This window comes from Rhinichthys klamathensis, unplaced genomic scaffold (genome assembly GCF_029890125.1).
Source record: "Rhinichthys klamathensis goyatoka isolate OS25496 unplaced genomic scaffold, OSU_Roscu_1.1 h1tg000744l_1, whole genome shotgun sequence".
In the NCBI taxonomy this organism is placed as follows: domain Eukaryota; kingdom Metazoa; phylum Chordata; class Actinopteri; order Cypriniformes; family Leuciscidae; genus Rhinichthys; species Rhinichthys klamathensis.
The window spans coordinates 591402-613523 of NW_026607154.1; the positions used below are offsets into that span (position 1 = coordinate 591402).

The 22122-nt window shown below is 36.3% G+C and overlaps 1 protein-coding gene across 2 annotated transcripts; it reads left to right on the forward strand.

Annotated features, from left to right (window-relative positions):
- Nucleotides 1-590: 590 nt before the first annotated feature.
- On the forward strand, nt 591-22122 carry ncln (nicalin). Of its 2 annotated transcripts, none has more exons than XM_056242687.1 (15): nt 591-875; nt 2193-2383; nt 2569-2713; nt 5687-5781; nt 8517-8594; nt 9182-9285; nt 9369-9457; nt 11325-11464; nt 14106-14284; nt 14427-14514; nt 15473-15511; nt 17898-18061; nt 18143-18196; nt 18725-18803; nt 21784-22122. In XM_056242687.1, exons 1-15 carry the CDS (start codon nt 713-715, stop codon nt 21844-21846), a joined length of 1671 nt encoding a protein of 556 aa, XP_056098662.1. In that variant the 5' UTR covers nt 591-712; the 3' UTR covers nt 21847-22122. The 2 variants fall into 2 exon arrangements, with proteins under 2 accessions (XP_056098662.1, XP_056098661.1); XM_056242686.1 differs by having other exon boundaries at nt 592-875; nt 14106-14311; nt 21784-22119.

Consider the following 22122-nt stretch of genomic DNA (forward strand, 5'->3'; position numbering starts at 1 on the left):
GAATGTTAATCTTCTCTGACTAATTTCACCAGTAATAAAATCCCACAGTGATTGTGGGAAACCGGGGAGACTCCTCTAGTGGTCATCAAGAGCACTTATTTAATGTGACATTTGTATTTTTTTTTAAATAATAGGGAAATGATTAATGACTCATTGGTTACTCTCTGAGGAAACAAACAAATATATACAAAATGTATTGTCTTTTATAAGCATTGAATTCTTTAACCATGACAGAAAAATACAACTTTTTTTGTAGTCTATACTGTAATTCATTGTTTATATTGTTAATTGTACTGCCCACCCCAAATGTAACTGATTTTGTATGTTTTGCTAAATAAATAAATAGGCTAAAAAAAATCTGGAGAAAAAGGTCAGATGAGGTAGTCCGTGAATATTCCTGATGGACCCCAACCAACACCAAAACGATGCACATGAACACGATTTCATAAATTGTAATTATGTTCAAAAATATAACATGCTTAACTAGGAGTATTCAACGCAATATGTCACGTAAAAAAAAAGCTAAACGTGGCACGTACTATATCAATAAAACGTCTCATTACAGTACGGCAGATGTGTAGGTGTCCGGTGATTTCGCCTGCCTGAAACTCTCACCACCGCGGCGCCTGACAGCCCGAGCGATCGCCGTCAATCATTCATTCAGTCTTTTTCTCCGTTTCTCTCTATCGGAATCTCCCGAACCGGCTCCAGCATGTTCGAGGAGGCCAGCGAGGTGTTGGAGAACATGCTAAAGTGGTCGTTCCCGCTGAGTTTGGTGCTGTTTCTGGTGCTGGTGTGTCCGCTGCGCGCGGAAGCGGCGCATGAGTTCAGTGTGTACCGCATGCAGCAGTACGACCTGCAGGGACAAACCTACGGTAATAAACCGACACAACACGCTTTATATGGCCATATAATGCTTTATTAACATCTCTCGCTTTGTATTTGGCACATGTGGTGGCGTAGTGGTTTATTAACCAACGTCCGCTGGGGTTTAAACCTACAACCTTTTAGTTAACAACACCCCAGACTGGTACCATGGTATTACCATGTTTGAAGTGTTTCTAGGTTCAAAACGTTCTTCAAGGCTCGTAACTAAATGGTTGTCGGTTTGAACCAATCAATGGTTTAATAATCGACTTTCACATGTCGTAGTGCTATGTTACATACCGCGGTATTTACCGCGTTACTCTCACATTGACGCAGCACTATTATTTATACTATTATAGTTTTACGTTTTTAAATTCAGTTTTAGTATTTTACTTTTACTAGTTTTGATATGTGCTTTTGTCCGTTTTCTACCTCAGTGTGTTTTGATTTCAGCTTCATTTCAGTTTGTTTATATCTTTTGCTAGTTAGTAATTTTAGTGCTCCAACTTTAACATATTTCAGTTCAGTTAAATTTAGTAATTTTTTTAGTTACCAAATATAACCTTGCATGGTACACCAAGATACATGGTATTACCATAGTGACTGCATCATAGCTGTTTATGTGTAAAGTTTTTTTTTTTTTGTATTTATTACTATTATAGTTTTTCATATTTTTAAATTAGCAATAGCTTTAGTCTTAGCTGAGGACAATAACCCTTCATTGAACCCTTCATGTGGCAGCTCTGTTCATCAAATATCTCATCTTCATGAGAATTAATGAATCAAAACTGGTTTTACAGATGTTTATTGACTCACATATGAATTATATATATTTTGGTGGAGGAAGAGACACATTTGGTAACAGTTTATTTTAAGGTGACATAGTTACACATTACTACATGTTCTTACTATCGTAATAAGAGTAAATTATGCATAATTACAAGTAACTAACCAAACTAAACCAAACCTTAACCGTCAGTGGCGTAGGTTTGATTTTGAAATCGGTGGGGATGGGGACATCAATATATAAATACATTTTAAGTTTTGATCGAAATTATTGCTAGGGATATATCAGTGTCACTGGATATTGGTAGGGACACGTCCCTAGCGTCCCTACTAAATTCTACGCCCCTGCTAACCGTAACTCTATATTAAGTACATGTAGTTAACTATTATTACTCAGTACTTATTTGAGTAAGTACAATGTAACTGTCACTTTAAACACTTGTAACCAAACATTATCTACGATACAAAATGCAATATGACATGGGTAGTTTTTTTTTCCTCATGTGGCTGATCCATTAATAATCCGAATTGATTCGCAGGTTCGCGTAATGCCATTTTAAACACCGAGGCTCGTTCGGTGGAGGCCGAGGTGCTCAGCCGTCGATGCGTGATGATGCGGCTCGCCGATTTCTCTTTCGAGAAATACCAGAAAGCCCTCCGGCAGTCTGCGGGAGCCGTGGTCATCATTCTGCCCCAGAACATGTCCACTATGCCCCAGGACATAGTGCAGGTAACGCTGTCTAACGAGTAGGGCTGGGACAATATATCGATGCATCGTGAATCGAGAAAAAAATCGATCCAGGAATCACGATGCATGGATGTATTGTCCCAGCCCTCCTAAGGACCCGTTCAGAGGCGCGTGCCGTGTGGGACGTCCCTCCTGGCTGATTCTGGGTCTGTTTTCGTCCCCTGTAGCAGTTCATGGAGCTGGAGCCGGAGCTGTTGGCCACCGAGACCATCGTGCCCGTGTACTTCGCCCTGGAGGACGAGGAGCTGCTGTCCATCTACACACAGACACAGATCTCCTCTTCCTCACAGGGGTCTTCATCAGCAGCTGAAGGTACCCGCAAATATGTGTTTCTGTGGAAGAACGTTCTGTACGGTAGGGGTGGGCGCTATACCGGTATCAACGTGACTACCGGTATTATGTTCAGGGTTTCCGTTGTCCGGTAATTACCGGACATTGGCCGGGAAAAAAATTAAATGTCCGACAAAATTAAATCTCTCCGGTCAAATTGACCGATTAAAATTGCGTAATAATCCCGCCCCCCTATCACAATATGAATTTGAGAATAAGCCTAAAATGTATAAAGCAAAAATACACCGACCTTTGGCTATGTTATAAAGGAACAGGCTCTACCGTTTGAAAGTTATTAAACAACATCGCATGCTGCATTTCAAATAAAGCGCACGCCTAGAACGGCTGTAATATAGACCTAAACAACGAACGATTGAGTGAGACGTTTCAAATATGGCCAGGCCCATTGATATTATTGATAAAGTTGATAAATTGATAAAGTTGACGATTCAGACTCGCCATCTTCGCAGTAGTGAACGCGCCTATAGAGAGAGAAGTGTGCACGCGCCGGCGCCTCCGTGTCCTGATTATATTGTCCACTATATTTGCTTCTTATTTATTAATTCAGGCAAATTTGTTGATGAAACATTGATTAAAATTAATATACAATTTATACAAAACAAAATTTTCAAGCAAAAATAATATTCGAAGATCGCTGGGTTGATTATTATTCGAAAATCGCAGCCCTCCACCACATGCAGCACACATGCATTAGACTACACACCAGAGCATGTGAGCAAAGCGGAGCGGTGTGAAAAAAAAATAAGTTTTTTAACTTATTATACGTTACGTTTATACATATTTATAAATGAATATAATGTTATTATTTTTTTTATTTCATCCATATAATGTTATTATTTTTTTTATTTCATCCATGTTGATTAGGCTATATGAAAAGGGAACCGCATGAGATGAGTAAGATAGGATCATAAGATCACCAATAGGCCTATATATCGGAAAACATTTGGAATTGGTCAGACATGATTTTGACCACTTATTTAGTTTTGTTTTGTAGAAAGCCTTTCTTTAAAGTTTATTTCGTTTTGTATAAATTGTATCTTCATTTTGATCAATGTTTCATCAACAAATTTGCCTGGATTAATAAATAAGAATTTATTCATATGAAGTGTGCATTTCTCCCAGGCGCGTTCACTACTGCGAAGATGGCGAGTCTGCATCGTCAACTTTATCAATTTATCAACAATTCAAATGTTTCATGCATAATCATTACTTTCGCCGGTTCTTTGTGGCAAGCTTTATTTCAGGTGTTGTGTGATATCTCTGTGCCCGAGTAGCAGTGCTTCGCCTGTGTAGAGTCTCCGCAACGGCGATAGATTGAAACGCGCGTCCGAGTGAAGATTGCGCAACTAACAACTGATTTTAGCGCTAGATCTCTTATTTAATAGCGAACTAAATGAATGATCTGCTAGTTAACTGGAGATGTTTTATTTATTTGTATTAGGTATATCCGTGCCTCAATATTTCAAAAAGTGAATGTGTGTGAAACCATAGTAAAAAACAATTGGTGTTGATTGACGCCAATCGGACGTTCATGTTTTTTACCGTCTATTTGAAAGTTAGGCTAATAATAACATGTTGCATTCTATACGGCCTGATTATGTCATTTTTTAAGTTACATAGCCTGCCTCCAGTTTTCCTCAACTTGACTAATTAAGAGGCGATATTTGACCGGCATATCATCAAAATGTCCGTTAAACGAAACCTCAGCCGGTCACTTTGACCGGCACCATTTTTTTCTAGCGGAAACTCTGATTATGTTGTACCATGATATGGATTTTGCGATACCGAGAATACCGTTAGATATTCATAAATTCCAATTTCGCAGTTATATTGTTTTGTTTAATTTGGTACTTTACAACTTTTAACACTAGGCCTACCAATGACGATAAAAAATCGAGGCTGAACTGAACGTTTAACCTTTTCCTCTGCGTCCAACTCGCGTGATGCACAGGCATTAATAATCAAACACAGAGAGCATGGTAACAGTGTTTCTCACACATAGACTAATTCAGAATCAACACCGGCCAACACATAATGCGTTTCGTTATTCATTTATTTTTTTACGCTAAAACACGCAGTGTATTCGTTCTCTGTCACTCCGTCTCTGTCACTCACGTGTCTCTCGCACACACACACACACAGCGTCTGTCTATGAGGCGAGAGACCGAGTGTGTGTGAGCATTAGTAAATTGATACATAGTAATATATAATCACTATATAAGAGGTATGGAAGTTCGATAAATGGACAACAATATAAATAAAAACAACAATTAAATTCTCGCCACTGAATTAGCAGTGTGTAGCCTCGGTTAACATAATGTTGTCTTCATTTAGGCCTAAGTGTCAAACCTCACTGAAATCACACTATTTCATATTTATTGATTATAACGTATTCAATAAACCAAACTCCAGTGTTACTCATCTTACGAATTATTATTATTTGACCCCCGCAAAATAAAAATTGGGAAGAGATAACTAGTGAATTCAGGCCTGCCTCATGTTGCACGTTTGCACTTTTTGAGAAAAATAATGGCACAATAAAAAAAAAGATTTTTCAGGTCTATGTCCAATTATATCCCTCACCTTTTTCTAGTTATTGGGTTAAAATACATATTTTGCCTGTAATTTAACTAAGGTGTACTAAAATGTGATTCCAATTTTTTTTCTCATATCGCAATATAATATCGATATTGTCCGGACAGTGAAAAATATCGTGATGTGAAATCTTGCTCATATCGCCCACCCCCCTACTGTAGTTTATATGAAAATGTTTTATTATAAGAAATATTGTAATAATTAGATTGAATTTCTTATTTTATTAAAAGGTCTATATATTTATATAGATCAAATTATATATTGTGTATATAGTGAAATTTTACCGTGTGTTTGTTTATATAAGGGTTTTATAGTTAATGTGTGTGTGTTTTTGCACAGTGCTGCTGCACACAGCGACGGCTAATGGTTTTCAGATGGTGACCAGTGGAGCTCAGAGTAAAGCTGTCAGTGACTGGGCCATTACCAGTCTAGAGGTGAGTATTACTGATACCAGAAAACAGCGTTGATCCCGGGAAATTGCCGTAAAATCGCTAGAGTGTCTGTTCTGTGTGAACCCAAACACGTCCCGGGATTGAAGCCGGGATGGGGACCTAGAAACATTTCCGGGATCAGTCCCTGTGAACTAAAGCCAGGACCAATGCCGTAAGGGGTGTGTCGTAGTGATGCCTTTCTACAGCATATGGGGAACGAGCCACTCGGCAAACCCAGTGGCGCTACTGGGGAGCATGGACTCGTCTCCGTGTAGAAATGAGTTATCAGCAGAACTGACATCTGACAGGAGTTATCATAGTGCTGGGCGGTTTGACCAAAAATTGATAATACGTTTTTTTTTTTCATTTTTTTTTTTTTTTTTTATTATGCCGGTTTTCCGGTTTATGAAGTTTTTTTATATATTTTTTTATGCATAATCAGGTGTTCAAAGCCTTTTCTACTGGTTGAGAGAGGAATTACTGCAGTAAATTGACTTAGGATGGTCTATTACTGTCATTAGTGAATATTGTAGAATAGAATTGCGCCCAGTATAACCTAAAATTGTTATTTCTTAACGTTCTTATAACCAGGAAATAACGTTAATACAAAGTTTATATAACGGGAGATTTGAACGTTCTTATAACGTTTTGAATAACTTTCTTATAACGTTTTGAATAACTTTCTTATAACGTTTTGAATAACTTTCTTATACCGTTTTGAATAACTTTCTTATAACGTTTTGAATAACTTTCTTATAACGTTTTGAATAACGTTCTTATAACGTTTTGAATAACGTTCTTATGACGTTTTGAATAACGTTCTTATAACGTTTTGAATAACGTTCTTATAACGTTTTGAATATCGTTCTTATAACCAAGAAATAACGTTAATACAACGTCTAAAAAACTGGACGTTTTGAATGTTCCTAGAACATTCAGAAATAACGTTTTTATAACTTCACGGGAACGTTATGAAAACGTTCTTAAACGTTGGGGAAGAGGAGAGATTCGCGATTGCACTGAACACGTTTTAAGTGCAGGATTCTCTGAGCGAGCCCAGAGAAAATAGACCTATTCTTACAAGAGCAGGGTGTATCTGAGAGCGCGGCGCGCGGGAGCAGAGAGATTAGCGCTAGCGCATTCTATTAATGTACTTTCGCGTTACAATAATGCGCTCTCGACATTTGACAGGAAAATAACGCCATAGTTGTGCAGCATCCATCTTCCCTGTAACGTAACACCAGAGCACTGCTGTTTACCCTCGCCTCGCCGTCGCTGCTTAGAAGTGCAACATTGTAAAGGGTCCGTCTGAAACAGTGTCGCGCGGCGCGAACGTTGTGTAATTAAATACATCGGTATGGCGGTATATTAAAAATTTATATCATACTAAAAATATACATCGGATTTCGGTATGAACCGGTATACCGCACAGCACTAAGTTATCACATCCTGACGTCACGTGTCTTTACGGGATGTGTGTGTGAACGCGCTCACAGATTCCGGAAAATCACTGGCAGTGTGAATGAACCAAAATCAAACGATCCCGGGACACATGATCCATGTATTTTCCTGAATCTCAGTGTGAAAGGGGCTTTACTCGCCCTGATGTCCTACCAAACCTGTATGACTTTCCTTGTTCTCTGAACCAAAATGATGTTTTGAAGAACATTTCAAGCTGCTTTATCATCTAGTGAAAGTTGAAAACCATAATAAAAGTAGTTCTTCTATTTCTGGACCACGACTAAAGTCTTCTAAAGCCGAATTTGTGGCAAAAATTCAAGCAATCATTTGCTCAGACTTGGCCAATGAGGACGCATCACAGCAGGTTAGACGTTAATGTAGAGCTGCGCGATTCTGGATCAATTGAGAATATTTTTGTTTAAAAGAAAGATCATAATTCTGAACAGACTAATTAAACAAAACGACATGTAATTAACTACATGTTCTGACTATTTTAATTGCTGTAGTCTATTTAAGGTAGTAAAGACATGTGACTCTAGTGGTTTAACCTACATTTTACGAAGCGATGTGCCAAAAAATATAATTTACAACTTTATTTACAAAATATGAATCTCGGCGCATGCATGCTGTGTTGACGAAAGAGCTGGCGTTGTTGTGTGAACGTGCTTTGGAGATTGATATTTTGTAAATAAAAACTACAACTGTAAATGTGACCTTGTGTTGCGCAGCTGTCAACGTTTAAAGTGAGAAATGGCAGAAATGGCACTCAATATGAACTTGAACTTGGACTTTATTGTCATTTTACACACAGGTGAAACTGGAAAAATTAGTAATTCAACTTAAAAGGTGAAACTAATATATTATATAGAGACTCAATACATGCAAAGTGAGATATTTCAAGCCTTTTTTTGTTATAATTTTGATGATTATGGCTTACAGCTTATGAAAACCCCAAAGTCAAAATTAGAATATGGTGAAAAGGTTTGAAATAAAGGCTTGAAATATCTCACGTTGCATGTAATGAGTCTATATAATATATTAGTTTAAGTTGAATTACTGAACTAAATGAACACGATATTCAAATTTTTCGAGTTTCACCTGTATAGTACAACGAAATTCTGTCTGGAGAATGAATCTCAGTTAAAGAACTAAACAAAAACACTTAAAACAAACAACAACGATAAGCAACATGGCTTTGAGTCTAACTAGTAAACTTGTTTACCTTTCAGAAATAGCAAAGCATGAGTTCCCTCATATGATCTCTGTTGTGTCCTCAGGGGCGTCTCACTGGTGCGGGAGAAGATCTGCCCACTATCGTCCTGGTTGCTCACTACGACTCTTTCGGGGTTGCTCCGGTAAGGACCTCGTGTCGCTCTCTTTCACTGACGTGACGTTCCTCAGCCGGACTGAGAGGCAGAAGAGCTGCTGAGTGACTGGAGTTAACAGGGGAAACTGCCAAAACGCCAGTCAAACAAATGATTATCGGTTTAAACTAAAGGTTGGACTCGATATAGTGTTTCTTACGACTGACCAAAGATCCAGTGATTCTGGATACTGAGATGCTGACAGGAATCGTGTTTCCTGACATTTATATGAGCCTGATTTCGACACCGGGGAAATACATAAAGCAAATTTGCCTGTGAACGCTTAGTATTAATACAATATAGGTCTAAATCCATGTGATCACTCATATCAATTTTATATCATCATGTGTGTTCAAGTAAGCCAGATATGAGCAGATTCTGAGCAATACGCTGTTTTTAATATATCATGATGAGTATTTGCGCCAAATCTTACACAAACTTCCCCAGCAAAGTGAGTAAACATTGTAACTAACACGCCAGATTGGCTCGTGATTCGACAGCGTTACCCGCCACAGTTGATTTTCACCCACACTTGGCGGGTGTTATTTCAAACCTTGATTGAGTGTGTTTTGTTTCAGTGGCTGTCGTACGGCGCGGACTCGAATGGTAGCGGAGTGGCTGTGTTGCTGGAGCTCGCGAGACTGTTTTCCAGACTCTACTCCTACAAGAGGACGCATGCAGGGTAACACTTGGCTTCGTTTAGTAAAACAGAGGCTTCAAACTGATTTCTGTGCTGCTTTACAAAAAAACCCGTCTTTTTTATAGATACAACCTGCTGTTTTTCTTGTCGGGAGGCGGGAAGTTTAACTACCAAGGCACTAAACGCTGGCTGGAGGACAATCTGGATCACACAGGTGCGAGCGTGACCTCACGAACCACACTCACACGCATCTGCCATTAAAAATAGATGTTTATCAACTGTTTATCAACGTGCACAGCTAATATAGTTTAAATGAAGTGCTGTATGTTTTATTATTATTTAATATTAATAGTAAATTATGTAAAATGGTATTTGGTTTGCACAATACAACATATTTACATATATTAAAATGCACAATATGCTTTTTTTTAATATTTGCATTTTTTAAATTATTTGTAAAAATGTATAATTGTAATTTATTATAATATATAATTATTGGCCTTTAAGTCTGTGTTAAAAATATACATAATTCCATAATTAAATAAATAAATATATTTTATAGAAATATTTGAAACACTAATTCAATTACTTCAGTATTTGATATATTTTCATTGTGCTCCTAAATTGAAAAAAAATATATATATATTATTTGTCTTACCTCAATATTTTACAATAGTAATATTTCTTACTTAATTTAATATTGTTTATTTGGTTATTTAGTAATAATAATATTAACAATGATAATACGCAGCAAATCTGAAGCTTTAAAAAAAATTAATTGCAATCTTTATTAGGAAAAATATGCTGCTAATATGAAATAATTGTACTTTTAAATGTCTTCTAGTTTCCCTTTATCACGGAAAGTATTTGATTTAATTTGTATTGTTTTTTAAAAATATTTTATTGTCAAATATTACAATACTTTAGTTTTATAGTTTTATAAAAAATAAAAAATAAATACTTTTAAGAAAAGGCAAATCTTAGATATATTTCCATTGTGCTCCTAAATTTCCAAATCAAATATTATAATATTGTTTGTCTTAAATACTTACAATAGTGATAGTTCTTACTTTAACCCTCTGGGGTACTTCGGGACAAAAATGTCCCGAAGCGTTTTTAAAAAAAAATGTTAAAAATGGTAGCTTCATCGGAATGGTCCGAACTAACTTGGTGACTTTTTTGGTACTTGGTATATGAACACCCAAAAAAATTGGGGACAGGATTTGAAAAGTCTAAGTGGTCTTAAAACAAAATAGTCACACTCAGGACCTTCGGGTCAAAAATGACCCCCATAGGAAATGAATGGGAAATTGGCAAAAATGTGAAAATACAGAGTTTTTTTGTGCATACAATCTACAAAACATCCAGGATGCAGAAAAAAAAGCACACAACATTTCTTTTTCTTTTTCTTTTTTTTTTTAAATGACAAAAATAGTCTGTGAGAATCTGTTATTATATATTCAAATCAACAACCTGAAAAAAATTAAACAATATATGAAAAATTCACTAGAGTGTTTCTACCATAGGTTTCTACAGAGAGCTGTAAATCCACTAGTGGTAAAAATGTGCTATTGCGTGATAAAAATGCTCAGTGTGTCCACCAGATGGCTCCGATCTCATTTCAAAAATTGCTTTCATGAGGCCTAGACTTGACTCTAAAATGAAATACAGCTTTAATAAAAAAATTTTTTATATATATATATATATATATATATATACATATATATATATATATAAATTTTCTATTATGTTCAATGGGAAAAAATGGGTCTTAATTATTGCATAAATATTAATTATAAATCATAAAATTATCTCAACACCAAAAAAGAAAAGAAAAATATTATTGAACAAAAATATATTTCATTGATTTTACTCAAATAAAATGTATCTTAATGCCGCCCTCCGGGTCATTTTTGACCCGAAGGTCCTGAGTGTGACTCTAAAATGAAGTACCCCAGAGGGTTAATAGCATTCATTTAGTAATAATAACAACAATAACAATTGTGCAAAACGCAAGCTGTTTAAAACCAATGTAATTGAAGAGAAAAGACTAAAGCTTTGACCTCGTCCTCGTCTCTCAGACTCCAGTCTTCTCCAGGACAACGTGGCGTTTGTTTTGTGTCTGGACACTCTGGGTAACAGCGACAACCTTCACCTCCATGTGTCCAAGCCACCGAAAGAGGGAAGCCCACAGCACACCCTCCTCAAAGAGCTGGAGACCGTAAGACTATCCGCTCGCTACTGAGAAATATTCCCGGAGTAGGGCTGCCCCCTAATAGTGGAGTAACCGCTAATAAAAACCACCATTTTATTAGTCGGTTAGTCGCAGAAAGAAAAAAAACAACCTCCCGAAATCTGTAACGGACAGATCGTTATTGGCCTATCATTTATCAACCTTAAATATGGCTAATCACTTGAAACATGAAGTCCGCTCGCTCTAATGCTAACCTAGACAGATGTGCGCTATTGTTAGGGCGTATTCAAGTGTTTGTGTGGAGAGCTCTCACTGCATGACTTACATCACTTCAGTTTAACTTAAAATACTCTGTCATTTTTTGGTCATACACTTAAAGGGATACTCCACTTTTTTTGGAAATAGGCTCATTTCACAACTCCCCCAGAGTTAAACTGTTGAGTTTTACCGTTTTTGAATCCATTCAGCCGATCTCCGGTTCTGGCGGTACCACTTTTAGCATAGCTTAGCATACATCATTGAAGTGGACAAGACCATTAGCGTTTCTAAAAAAAAAAATGACCAAAGTGTTTCGATATTTTTCCTTATTTAAAACTGGACTACATCGTGCACTAAGACCGACGGAAAATGTAAAGTTGCGATTTTCTAGGCTGATATGGCTAGGAACTATACTCTCATTCCTGCGTAATAATACAGAAACTTCACTGCCGTACCATGAGAGCAGCAGGCGTGTAGTGCAGCACTTCAATGATGTATGCTAAGCTATGCTAAAAGTGGTACCGCCAGAACCGGAGATCGGCTGAATGGATTCAAAAACGGTAAGACTCAACAGTTTAACTCTGGGGGAGTTGTAAAATAAGCCTATTTCCAAAAAAAGTGGAGTATCCCTTTAAGAGCAAGGCAAACTGTAAAGGGTCTACTTTTCTTATTTTTATTTTTAACTCACAATAACAACAAAACATTTCGCTTTTGTAAAATAATGGCGCTTTCTGTCGATTAGGTCTCGGTGAACTTGTGCGCATCACAATGAATGACCCGAAATCGAAACTCTGCGTATGCCTGCCTCACAGACATGAGGAATATATCTGTAGAAAGCTTGAAATGTCTACATTTGAATGAACCGATTCAAATGGAAAATACAAATTCTCAGATTATGTACCGTATTTTCCGCACTATAAGGCGCACTTAAAAGCCATTAATTTTCTCAAAAAACGACAGTGCGCCTTATAATCCGGAGCGCCTTATATATGGATGGTGAACACACGTTCACCAAGCCGGGGAGACAGCGCGGGGCGACTTACGCCACTATCTGCCAATGGATCGTGGATGCCTGGGCTGATATATCAGTCTCAACTGTGATCCGAGCTTTCACAAAGGCAGGAATAGTCTCTTTATTCAGCCAGCTCACATATCCGTATTTACTTCCTGTTTTCAGCCGAAGTCCACAATAGTCGATTGTCGAGTTCGCGCGCGCGCGCGATCAAACCTCCTCCGTGTGTTCAACATCTGATTCGGATGAACTATCCATTTGAGCTGATATTCTCAGAACACCACACAGCACCGTCATCGGCTGACAGCTGACAGTCTGAGTCTCCGCTGTTGCTTAGTTACCAATGATCGCGCACTCACTCGACAATCGCCTACTGTGGACTTCGACCGAAAACAGGAAGAAAATACGGGTATGTGCAGTCAGATTCACCGTGTTCACTCACATGGCTCGGCTGTGCACTTGTAATGACACATTAAGGTTGTTAAGAGGCTAAAAGCAGGTTTAAAACTTGTCCCGTTTAAGTCAACAGGGTGCAAATTTTAAAAAGAGGATAACACGGTGTAGGCAACACCGGTTTTTGTCGTTGTTATCTGTACTGACAGCACTCCCAATTTACAAAAAATGAGCTCAATGTTAAAATTGACCGGAGTTTTCCTTTAACGTTTGAACAACGTTACCATGGGAGTGAACGGAGTTGTCAGAACGCTTAATAAAGTTTGACTTTATCTGACTGTTTTGTTGACATTTGTTGACATCTAGTGGATAACGCAAACCCAGTCAAACGTTTGACTGCAGTATCTTATGCGCCTTATAATCCGGTGCGCCCTATATATGAAAAATGTTCTAAAATAGGTCATTCATTGAAGGTGCGCCTTATAATCCGGTGCGCCGTATAGTGCGGAAAATACGGTAATCCGTATGAACCGTGCAGATAGGCGCGGAGATGACGAGTCAGCATCGTTGTCTTAATATCTGCAGCCGAAAACACAGATAACGTTACCAGCAAATGTTTACATGTTTCTACGGTAGCCCCAAACGGACAAACACGCTTCGTCACTATGTCGTTCTTCGTGCAAAGAAGCTACAAAGTCAGCGAATATGCTGAACAAGTAACAATAATATCCACAGTAACATCGTTTTACTGAATAATTAAGTAGGCCTAAACCTAATTTCTTAATTTGTCTTTGTAAAGAAAGCTCATTGGTTAACTGGCTTTGTCTGCCACCGTAATTTCTGTTGGGTGCAATTCTCAACCTCACCACTAGATGTCTTTAAAAATTACACACTGCACCTTTAAATGAACGACGACTAGTCGACTAGAATGGTTCTTTCTTTAATACGGAAAAGTCCTTGTGATGTCAAACGCATTGGCGGGTCATCATCATCTCTCACTGTCAGGTGGCGGCCCATCAGCACCCCGAGCTGAAGTTCTCAATGGTCCACAAGAAGATCAACCTGGCGGACGACACGCTGGCGTGGGAACATGAGCGCTTCGGCATCCGCCGCCTGCCCGCCTTCACCCTGTCCCGCCTGGAGAGCCACCGCAGCGCCGAGCGCCACTCCATCATGGACATGCGGTCAGTGTCGGGACAGGCCACCGCTGGGTGGGTGATGATTGGTGCTCTCTCTCTGCCGCCACACCGTTAGTTCCCTCCCTCGCCGCTGATTGGTTGCTGCCATTGATGATGTCGTGTTTGTTGCGTTTCTCGTTTCTCGTAGGCCTCACGTGGATCTGGCGAAACTCACTCGCAACACTAAAGTCATCGCAGAAACGCTGGCGAGAGTGATATACAACCTGACGGAGAAAGTAATGCGGCATCATCTTCATTTGGCTTTTTCATTGCAAATATTGATATGTATTTACATTTCATTTGTTTTTATAAACATTTTGTGTGTATGTGTGTGGGGGGTGTTCTTTTTAAAACCACACAAAAAATACTAATTACAATGTAATTATTTAATTACGATTTAACTACCGGTAATTTAATTTTTATTGATTTTTTTTTTTTTTTTTTTTTTTTTTTTTATAAAGATTTAGATTTATAATGTGTTTTTTTTTTTTTTAAACTGGTCATTATTTTTATATATATATGAAGCTTGTCATATTCATGTAATAAATATAAATTATATACAGTATATATTTAATTATAAATATATATAATATATACTGTATATAATTTAGATTTATTACATTTATTTAGATATATTTATTTAGAAATATTTTATTATTATTGCTAAATAGTAATATTAGTTAAAATAGTAAACACTGTTTTGACTGATTTTTAAACAGTGTATTTTTTAGATTATTTTATTATATATAATATAGTAATAATAAAATATTATAAATAATAAATTTATATTATAGTTTACAATATAGTAATAATAAAATATTATAAATATTAAATTTATATTATAGTTTACATTTATTAGACATTTTGTCATTATTTTATTACCAAATAACAATATTACACAAAATGAGAAATATTATTGTTGTAATATTTTACTGTAAAATAAAGAAATGGAGTATTTAAGTTAGTTTTTTTTACTGCTACTAATAATAAAGAATAGTTATTTTATTTTACAATGCAATATTTTTTCAACACTATTTTTTTTTTGTTAAATTGTAGACTTTGTGATTAAATAATGGCACTAAGACATATCACAATTTTGGTTTTATTTCCCTTAATTGTGCAGCCCTACCATTTGCCATCATGAAGCTCAAAATGTGGCTTTTAATCGTGTGGTAATTGTCCTGTTTCACCCAGGGTGCCAGCGGAGACCTGGAGATCTTCACTGAACAGATGGTGAGTATGACAAGATGGACGGATGACATTATAAACTTCCCAAAATCTGCTGTCTATGTTCATCTTTCTTTAGCGTGTAATGTTGCTGTTTGAGCATGAAAAAGCTCCGCAAAGTTATAAACAAAACGTTTAAGTTACAAAACAACCTGAATTCATTGTACTCATTGTAGTCTTGAGTTTCGTCCGGGAACGAACACGTCACAATATTCCTTATTATAATAATTCATATGCAGAATAAAGGGGCGGGGCCTGGTTGAGTGAGTTAGTAGTGTGTTAAACTGGCGGTTATGGAAAGGGGCGGGACATTTCCCAAACACAAAGCGCTCGACCAATCACATCACTTCGCTCAAGCTGACCAATCAGAGCACAGTGTGCTTTTCAGGAGGAGGGGCTTCATAGAGACAGGAAGTAAACAGAGCGTTACCAAAGAACGTATATTGAAGAAGTGAAAGCCAATAGAACGTTCCATTGCAACACCAGCGCCCAGCAGCAGCCCTACCCGTCCGCCATTTTGGGGTGAAAGCGACTCGGCAGTCATATATTATACATATATTTAGTCCAGTGCAGAGGTCATTTTTAGGTTGAAAAAATTAGGTGATTATTTTAACTCACAACAGTTAACGTTATAGCAGTTAAGGCGAGACACGGCAGGCAAAAACAGTTTTTTTTTTTCACTGGTCAATTTTGAGATTTCGGGATATTTGTCTTCAAAACATGTCTTCTTTCAGACTTGTGGTGAAAAAAAGTCCGAAATACACATTTAGGTCTTTATTTTACTGCACTTTGTCTGTTTGCGTCTGTAGATTTATCATAAATTCATCAAAAGTTGGCGATCTAAATCATCCGTTGCTCCGCGATCGCGATCTGCACCCTGTCAGCACACACACCGTTAGAAAGCTGAAGCTCTCTCTCTCTCTTGTACAATGTTGTTGGATCCAAATATGGTCATTTCCTTTTTATCAGCAACCAATCGTGAAAGTAAAAGGGCGCAAATGCGCAATCTCATTGGCTGATGCTAAATCTTTTAAGCCCGTTTTCTCAAAATTACTTTTCTCTCATACTCAAAGTCCGAAATCTCCACTTCGGTAGCACCTATACACACCAAACTTTCCAGTCGTGTACCTAGTTATATTATGAAGACATTTACAGAGGGATTTGTAAATATATTATTCCTAGCCCGATTTATATAACATTTTATTCAAAAAAACATGGCAAAAATCATTTTTTTAAGGCTATTGATTCTGATTTATAGGATAACAAAAGTAGATATCCATAAATCCCTCTGTAATTTTTTTCCCATCTAATATGTGAACACAATGAAAAAATAATTTTGAACCTGGCTTTATCCAATACTCAGATTTCACTTTTTGAAATATATGCAAATTAGCGCATATTTAATTAGTTAATGCCTAATTTGCATATTTAAACATTCAATTACAGAACTTGTAATACATTTTTTTTCCTCATCTTAATGTAGGTAATCAACTGGGAAAGTTTCATGGTGATATCTGCTAGTTAAAAAAATTACCCTATTCACCTGTAGTGTCTCGCCTTAAAAAGAAGTTGCTATTCATCAACAATCAAGCAGAAAAACCTGTTCTAGTAGGGGGGTCTCTGATATTTTGAATTTGGACTGCAGTACCTATTTCCACCACTAGCTGTCTTTCTTACACACTTCTCAGCATGTTTGCTTTTGTCGCTGTAAACGTGATGTGTTGTTCCTGGTGTTTGTTGTTCTTTATACCATGGTCTGGGTGAATACTCGATTCTGATTGGCTGCAGGGTGATAGAGGACACCTAGTAAAGGAGTTCTGGTGAAACTGACTGTTTACCGTTCGAGATTAATAAAAAATCTGTGAGTAACCATAGCAACAGGCAGTCAACGTATCCGGTTACCATTTATTGTATCAAAACAAACATCTAGTTAGCCGTTATACTACGCCTACCTGTGTGTTTTAATTATAGGTTAAATAAAATGAAAGTGTAACGCCCATGGCTAGACAAGCCTAACTTACAGGGAAAAAAACATGTGAAGTTTCTGGCTTGTAAGTTAGCTAAACTGAAGGCTTCTCCGAGCTGAGCGCACTATAAATATCTCCGCTTGCTAAATAAACCGTCAGGCGTAACCAGGGAAACCAAGTTATTGTTTGTAAAAACTTTAGATTTCGATTGTAAAACTAATTAAAATATAAACTAATGTGTTATTTGGCAGGTGATCGTGGTATTAGCAGGTTAATGCCCTTCGAGGTGTCCATGTCAGGTATTAATGGACTCCGCTGCGCGTCGGACGGTTCACGCCTCGCCGTCGTCCGTTAATACCTGACAATGGACACCTCGTCGGTCATTAACCCTTAAGTATTTAAGTGCGCTCCTGTATTCCCAACAGCAGGTGCAGGAGGACCAGCTGGAGTCACTGGTGGACTGGCTGACGGCACAGCCACGGGCCGCACAGCTGCTGGATAAAGACAGTAGCATAGTTAACACACTGGAGTATTACCTGAACCGCTATCTGAAGGACGTCAAGAGGCATCTGGTCCGAGCCGACAAGAGGTGAAGCGCTCGCTCTTTCCGTGTTCATTTCTAATGGATATTCAGAGCTTAATGGGTTTTTTTGTTGTCATTTGTTGACAGGGATCCTGAATTTGTCTTTTATGATCAACTTAAGCAGACCATGAATGCTTATAGGTGAGACTGTCAATAAAACTTCTTTTCAACCTTTTAAAGGGATAGTTCACTTCAAAATGACACTTTTTTGAAGATATTTTGAAGAATGTTTGTAACCGAACAGTTGTGAAGCAATGGATAAAAAATATATGGATAAAGAATATTTGTTTGCTTACAAATATTCCTCAAAATATCTTCTTTTGTGTTCAGCAGAACAAAGATACTCAAACAGGTTTGAAACAACTTGAGGATGAGTAAATGATGACAGACTTTTTTATTTTTGGGTGAACTATCCCTTTAAGGTTTGCAGTGTTAATCTAGGATTATTAAACATTATATTATTATGGATTTCATAATTAAACCTGGGTTAGTAATGAATTGAAAGCAGGTTTAAACTAAAGACGAGTTGACATTTGGTGAATAACCTTAATAACTGACCCCGTTCAGCTTTACAAGTGCTAAATGTTGCTTAACCCAGGGTTAAAAATGGCCGTAACCCTACATTAAAATTGCTGTTTGAATAATGTTGTTGCATTTGACACACACCAGGGTAAAACCAGCGATCTTTGACCTGCTGCTCGCCGCCTGTATCGCAGCTTATCTTGGAGTGCTGTATTTGGCCGTCCTGGTAAGACTAATATTCTGGAAATTTAGTTCACACAATTTTTTTTGTGTTCTTCGCATGCATCATATATTGTCCAGGTCACATTTCACATTATTTTATAATATAAATGTTATATTTTTAACCTGTTTTATCTTTACTTTATATATATATATATATATTATTAGACGTTATTTATATTATATTAATAATACATATCACAACATGTTCTTATTACTGCGATGCCATCTATAAACAATCTATAAATAAATATATTATATTTTATCATATAAATGCTTTTTTTTTGCCATTTTATTTTTTATATTTTATGTTGTTATATCTAACCACATGTTTTCAAGACAATTAAGCACATTTTCACAACATGTTCTCATTAGTTATTGTATAAATATATATTTTTTTATATATATCACTGTTATTTTAGTATGATTGAGATACAACTATAGTTGTTAATATTTTTATTATAATTTTTTTAATTTTTTATTGTTAAAGTCTTAGTAATTTTGTTGTTTTCTCATTTTTATTAGTTTTAAAAAATATGTTTACATAGTTTTTATTAATTTTTATTTAAAGGAACGGAAATATTATTTATGGTCCCAGTTTTTGTTTGCAATAACCAAAAAAACTGGAAAAAATACATATATTTGTTATTTTCGTAATAACCATATATTATACATATTTGTCATTATCATAATAAACATATTTATACCTGTTTGTTATTACAGTAATAACCAGATACCATTTATACATATTTGTCATTTCTGTAACAACCATATAACATATATTTATATATAATTCTCATTACTGTAAAAAACATATTATACATGTCATTACAAAAATAACTATATGACATATATTTATACATATTTGTCATTACTGTAGTAACCATATATCATATATTTATACATATTTGTCATTTCCGTAATGATGACCATATATTTATATTTGTCATTACCATAGTAACCATATACTATATATATACATGCCATTTCCGTAGTAACCATATCATATATTTGTCATTACCGTAATAACCTTAGACCATATATTTATACATATTTATCATTACCTTAGTAACCATATACTATATATATACATATTTGTCATTTCCGTAGTAACCATATCATATATTTATACATATTTGTCATTACCGTAATAACCTTAGACCATATATTTATACATATTTATCATTACCGTAGTAACCATATCATATATTTATACATATTTGTCATTACCGTAGTAACCTTAGACCATATATTTTAGGGATGTCCCGATCAGGTTTTTTTGCCTCCGAGTCATTTGATTTTGACTATCTACTGATACCGAGTCCCGATCCGATTCTTATATAATACAAAAAAAAATAATAAAGAAGAGAGAAAAAACAGATCCAGGATGTTCCTTATTTTTTATTTAATTCAACTTATTTTAACATTCAACAATTCTGTTAACAAACAGAGCACTTCTGTGAGGTAGCTTGAACAATCAAGTAATAAATAACATAAAATCTTCACTTTTTGACTTTAGTGCAAGAGTAAATATAGAAGTCTAATATAAAAACTAATAGCACCTCAACTTAAAATACCCGGCAGGCATGTAAACAAAAAATAAAAATGTTTTAAAAAGTGTATAAAAAAATAATGAGAATATATATACATTAGGGGTGTAACAGTTCACAAAATTTGCGGTTCAGTTCGACACGATACAGCAAAAAGAAAGAAATGCCAGAGAAATTTCCTATTTATTAAAAGAAAAACTATTTTTAAATAAGTTTGAGTTTTCCTACATCTTGAAACTTTCAGGTTTATAAATGGGGGTAATCTTTGAAGGATGAACAAATAATGTGTTGGTAATCACATTAAAAATAACATTTAATTATATATTTATATAATATTTGAGTTTTGAAGTGCAACATTAAATCCATGTTCATTCACGGCACAATGTTTCTCCTGGTTCCCACGTCAGCGCTGTTTGATCTAATAGAGATCTACGGTTAATAACGGAGAAATGTGAATGCTTCTCACTAGATCTCGCAGCGATGTTATTACTTCAGTGGCGAATGCAAATGTTTTCTTCACTGGATCTCTTAGCACAGTGTCGCTTGATCTCGCGCTGCACAGATGTTGCTGGTCTGAACTGAAAATGGTCCGTTAAGCACAATATAATGAGAAGCGCAGTTTCGTTCCGCTTTCATTACGTTTGCCATTTGATGTTGCGCAACGTTGTGGTGATCGCGCCAGCGCGGATTTTGTCTGCAGGAAAAAATGGTCCTAGGAATCGTTCGGTTTGTATGCGCACCGAACCGGAAGCCTCGTACCGAAACGGTTCAATAATTACGAATACATGTACCGTTACACCCCTAATTTACATATATCCGAGTCCTGATCGGGAGGTAACCTCCGATTCCGATCGAGTCTGAAACCACGTGATCGGGCCTGATTTCCGATCGCGTGATCGGATCGGGACATCCCTAATATATTTATACATATATATCATTACCGTAGTAACCATATCATATATTTATACATATTTATCATTACCGTAGTAACCTTAGACCATATATTTATACATATATATCATTACCGTAGTAACCATATCATATATTTATACATATTTGTCATTACCGTAGTAACCATATCATATATTTATACATATTTATCATTACCGTAGTAACCATATCATATATTTATACATATTTATCATTACCGTAGTAACCATATCATATATTTATACATATTTGTCATTACCGTAGTAACCTTAGACCATATATTTATACATATTTATCATTACCGTAGTAACCATATCATATATTTATACATATTTGTCATTACCGTAGTAACCTTAGGCCATATATTTATACATATTTATCATTACCGTAGTAACCATATCATATATTTATACATATTTGTCATTATCATAGTAACCTTAGACCATATATGTATACATATGTCATTACTGTAATAACAAAACCATTTTAATTCTTGTTTTCCTGTAGAATTTTGGATTTCTGTACGGTTTCCTGCGTAGAGTCACGGCTCCTCGGGTCAAACAACACTAACCCGTGGCCGGCCGTCTCTTCACGCACCTGCAATACGAGGAGCCAAGAGTGTGTTTGCTTTCTTTACATCACACCTAGTTTTTTTGATTGATTGATTACTTTTTTGAGAATGTACGTTAATTTCCATGCCAAGTGTTTCATCCACTACATCTCCATCTGCCTTTCAAGTCTTCCTGGTCTCGATGTTGCCTCAAGTTCTGTTTCCTGAAAACTGCAATCCATAATCATTCAAACGGAGTTAATTTAATCAGGCAAACTTTACATTTCGGTGTGTTG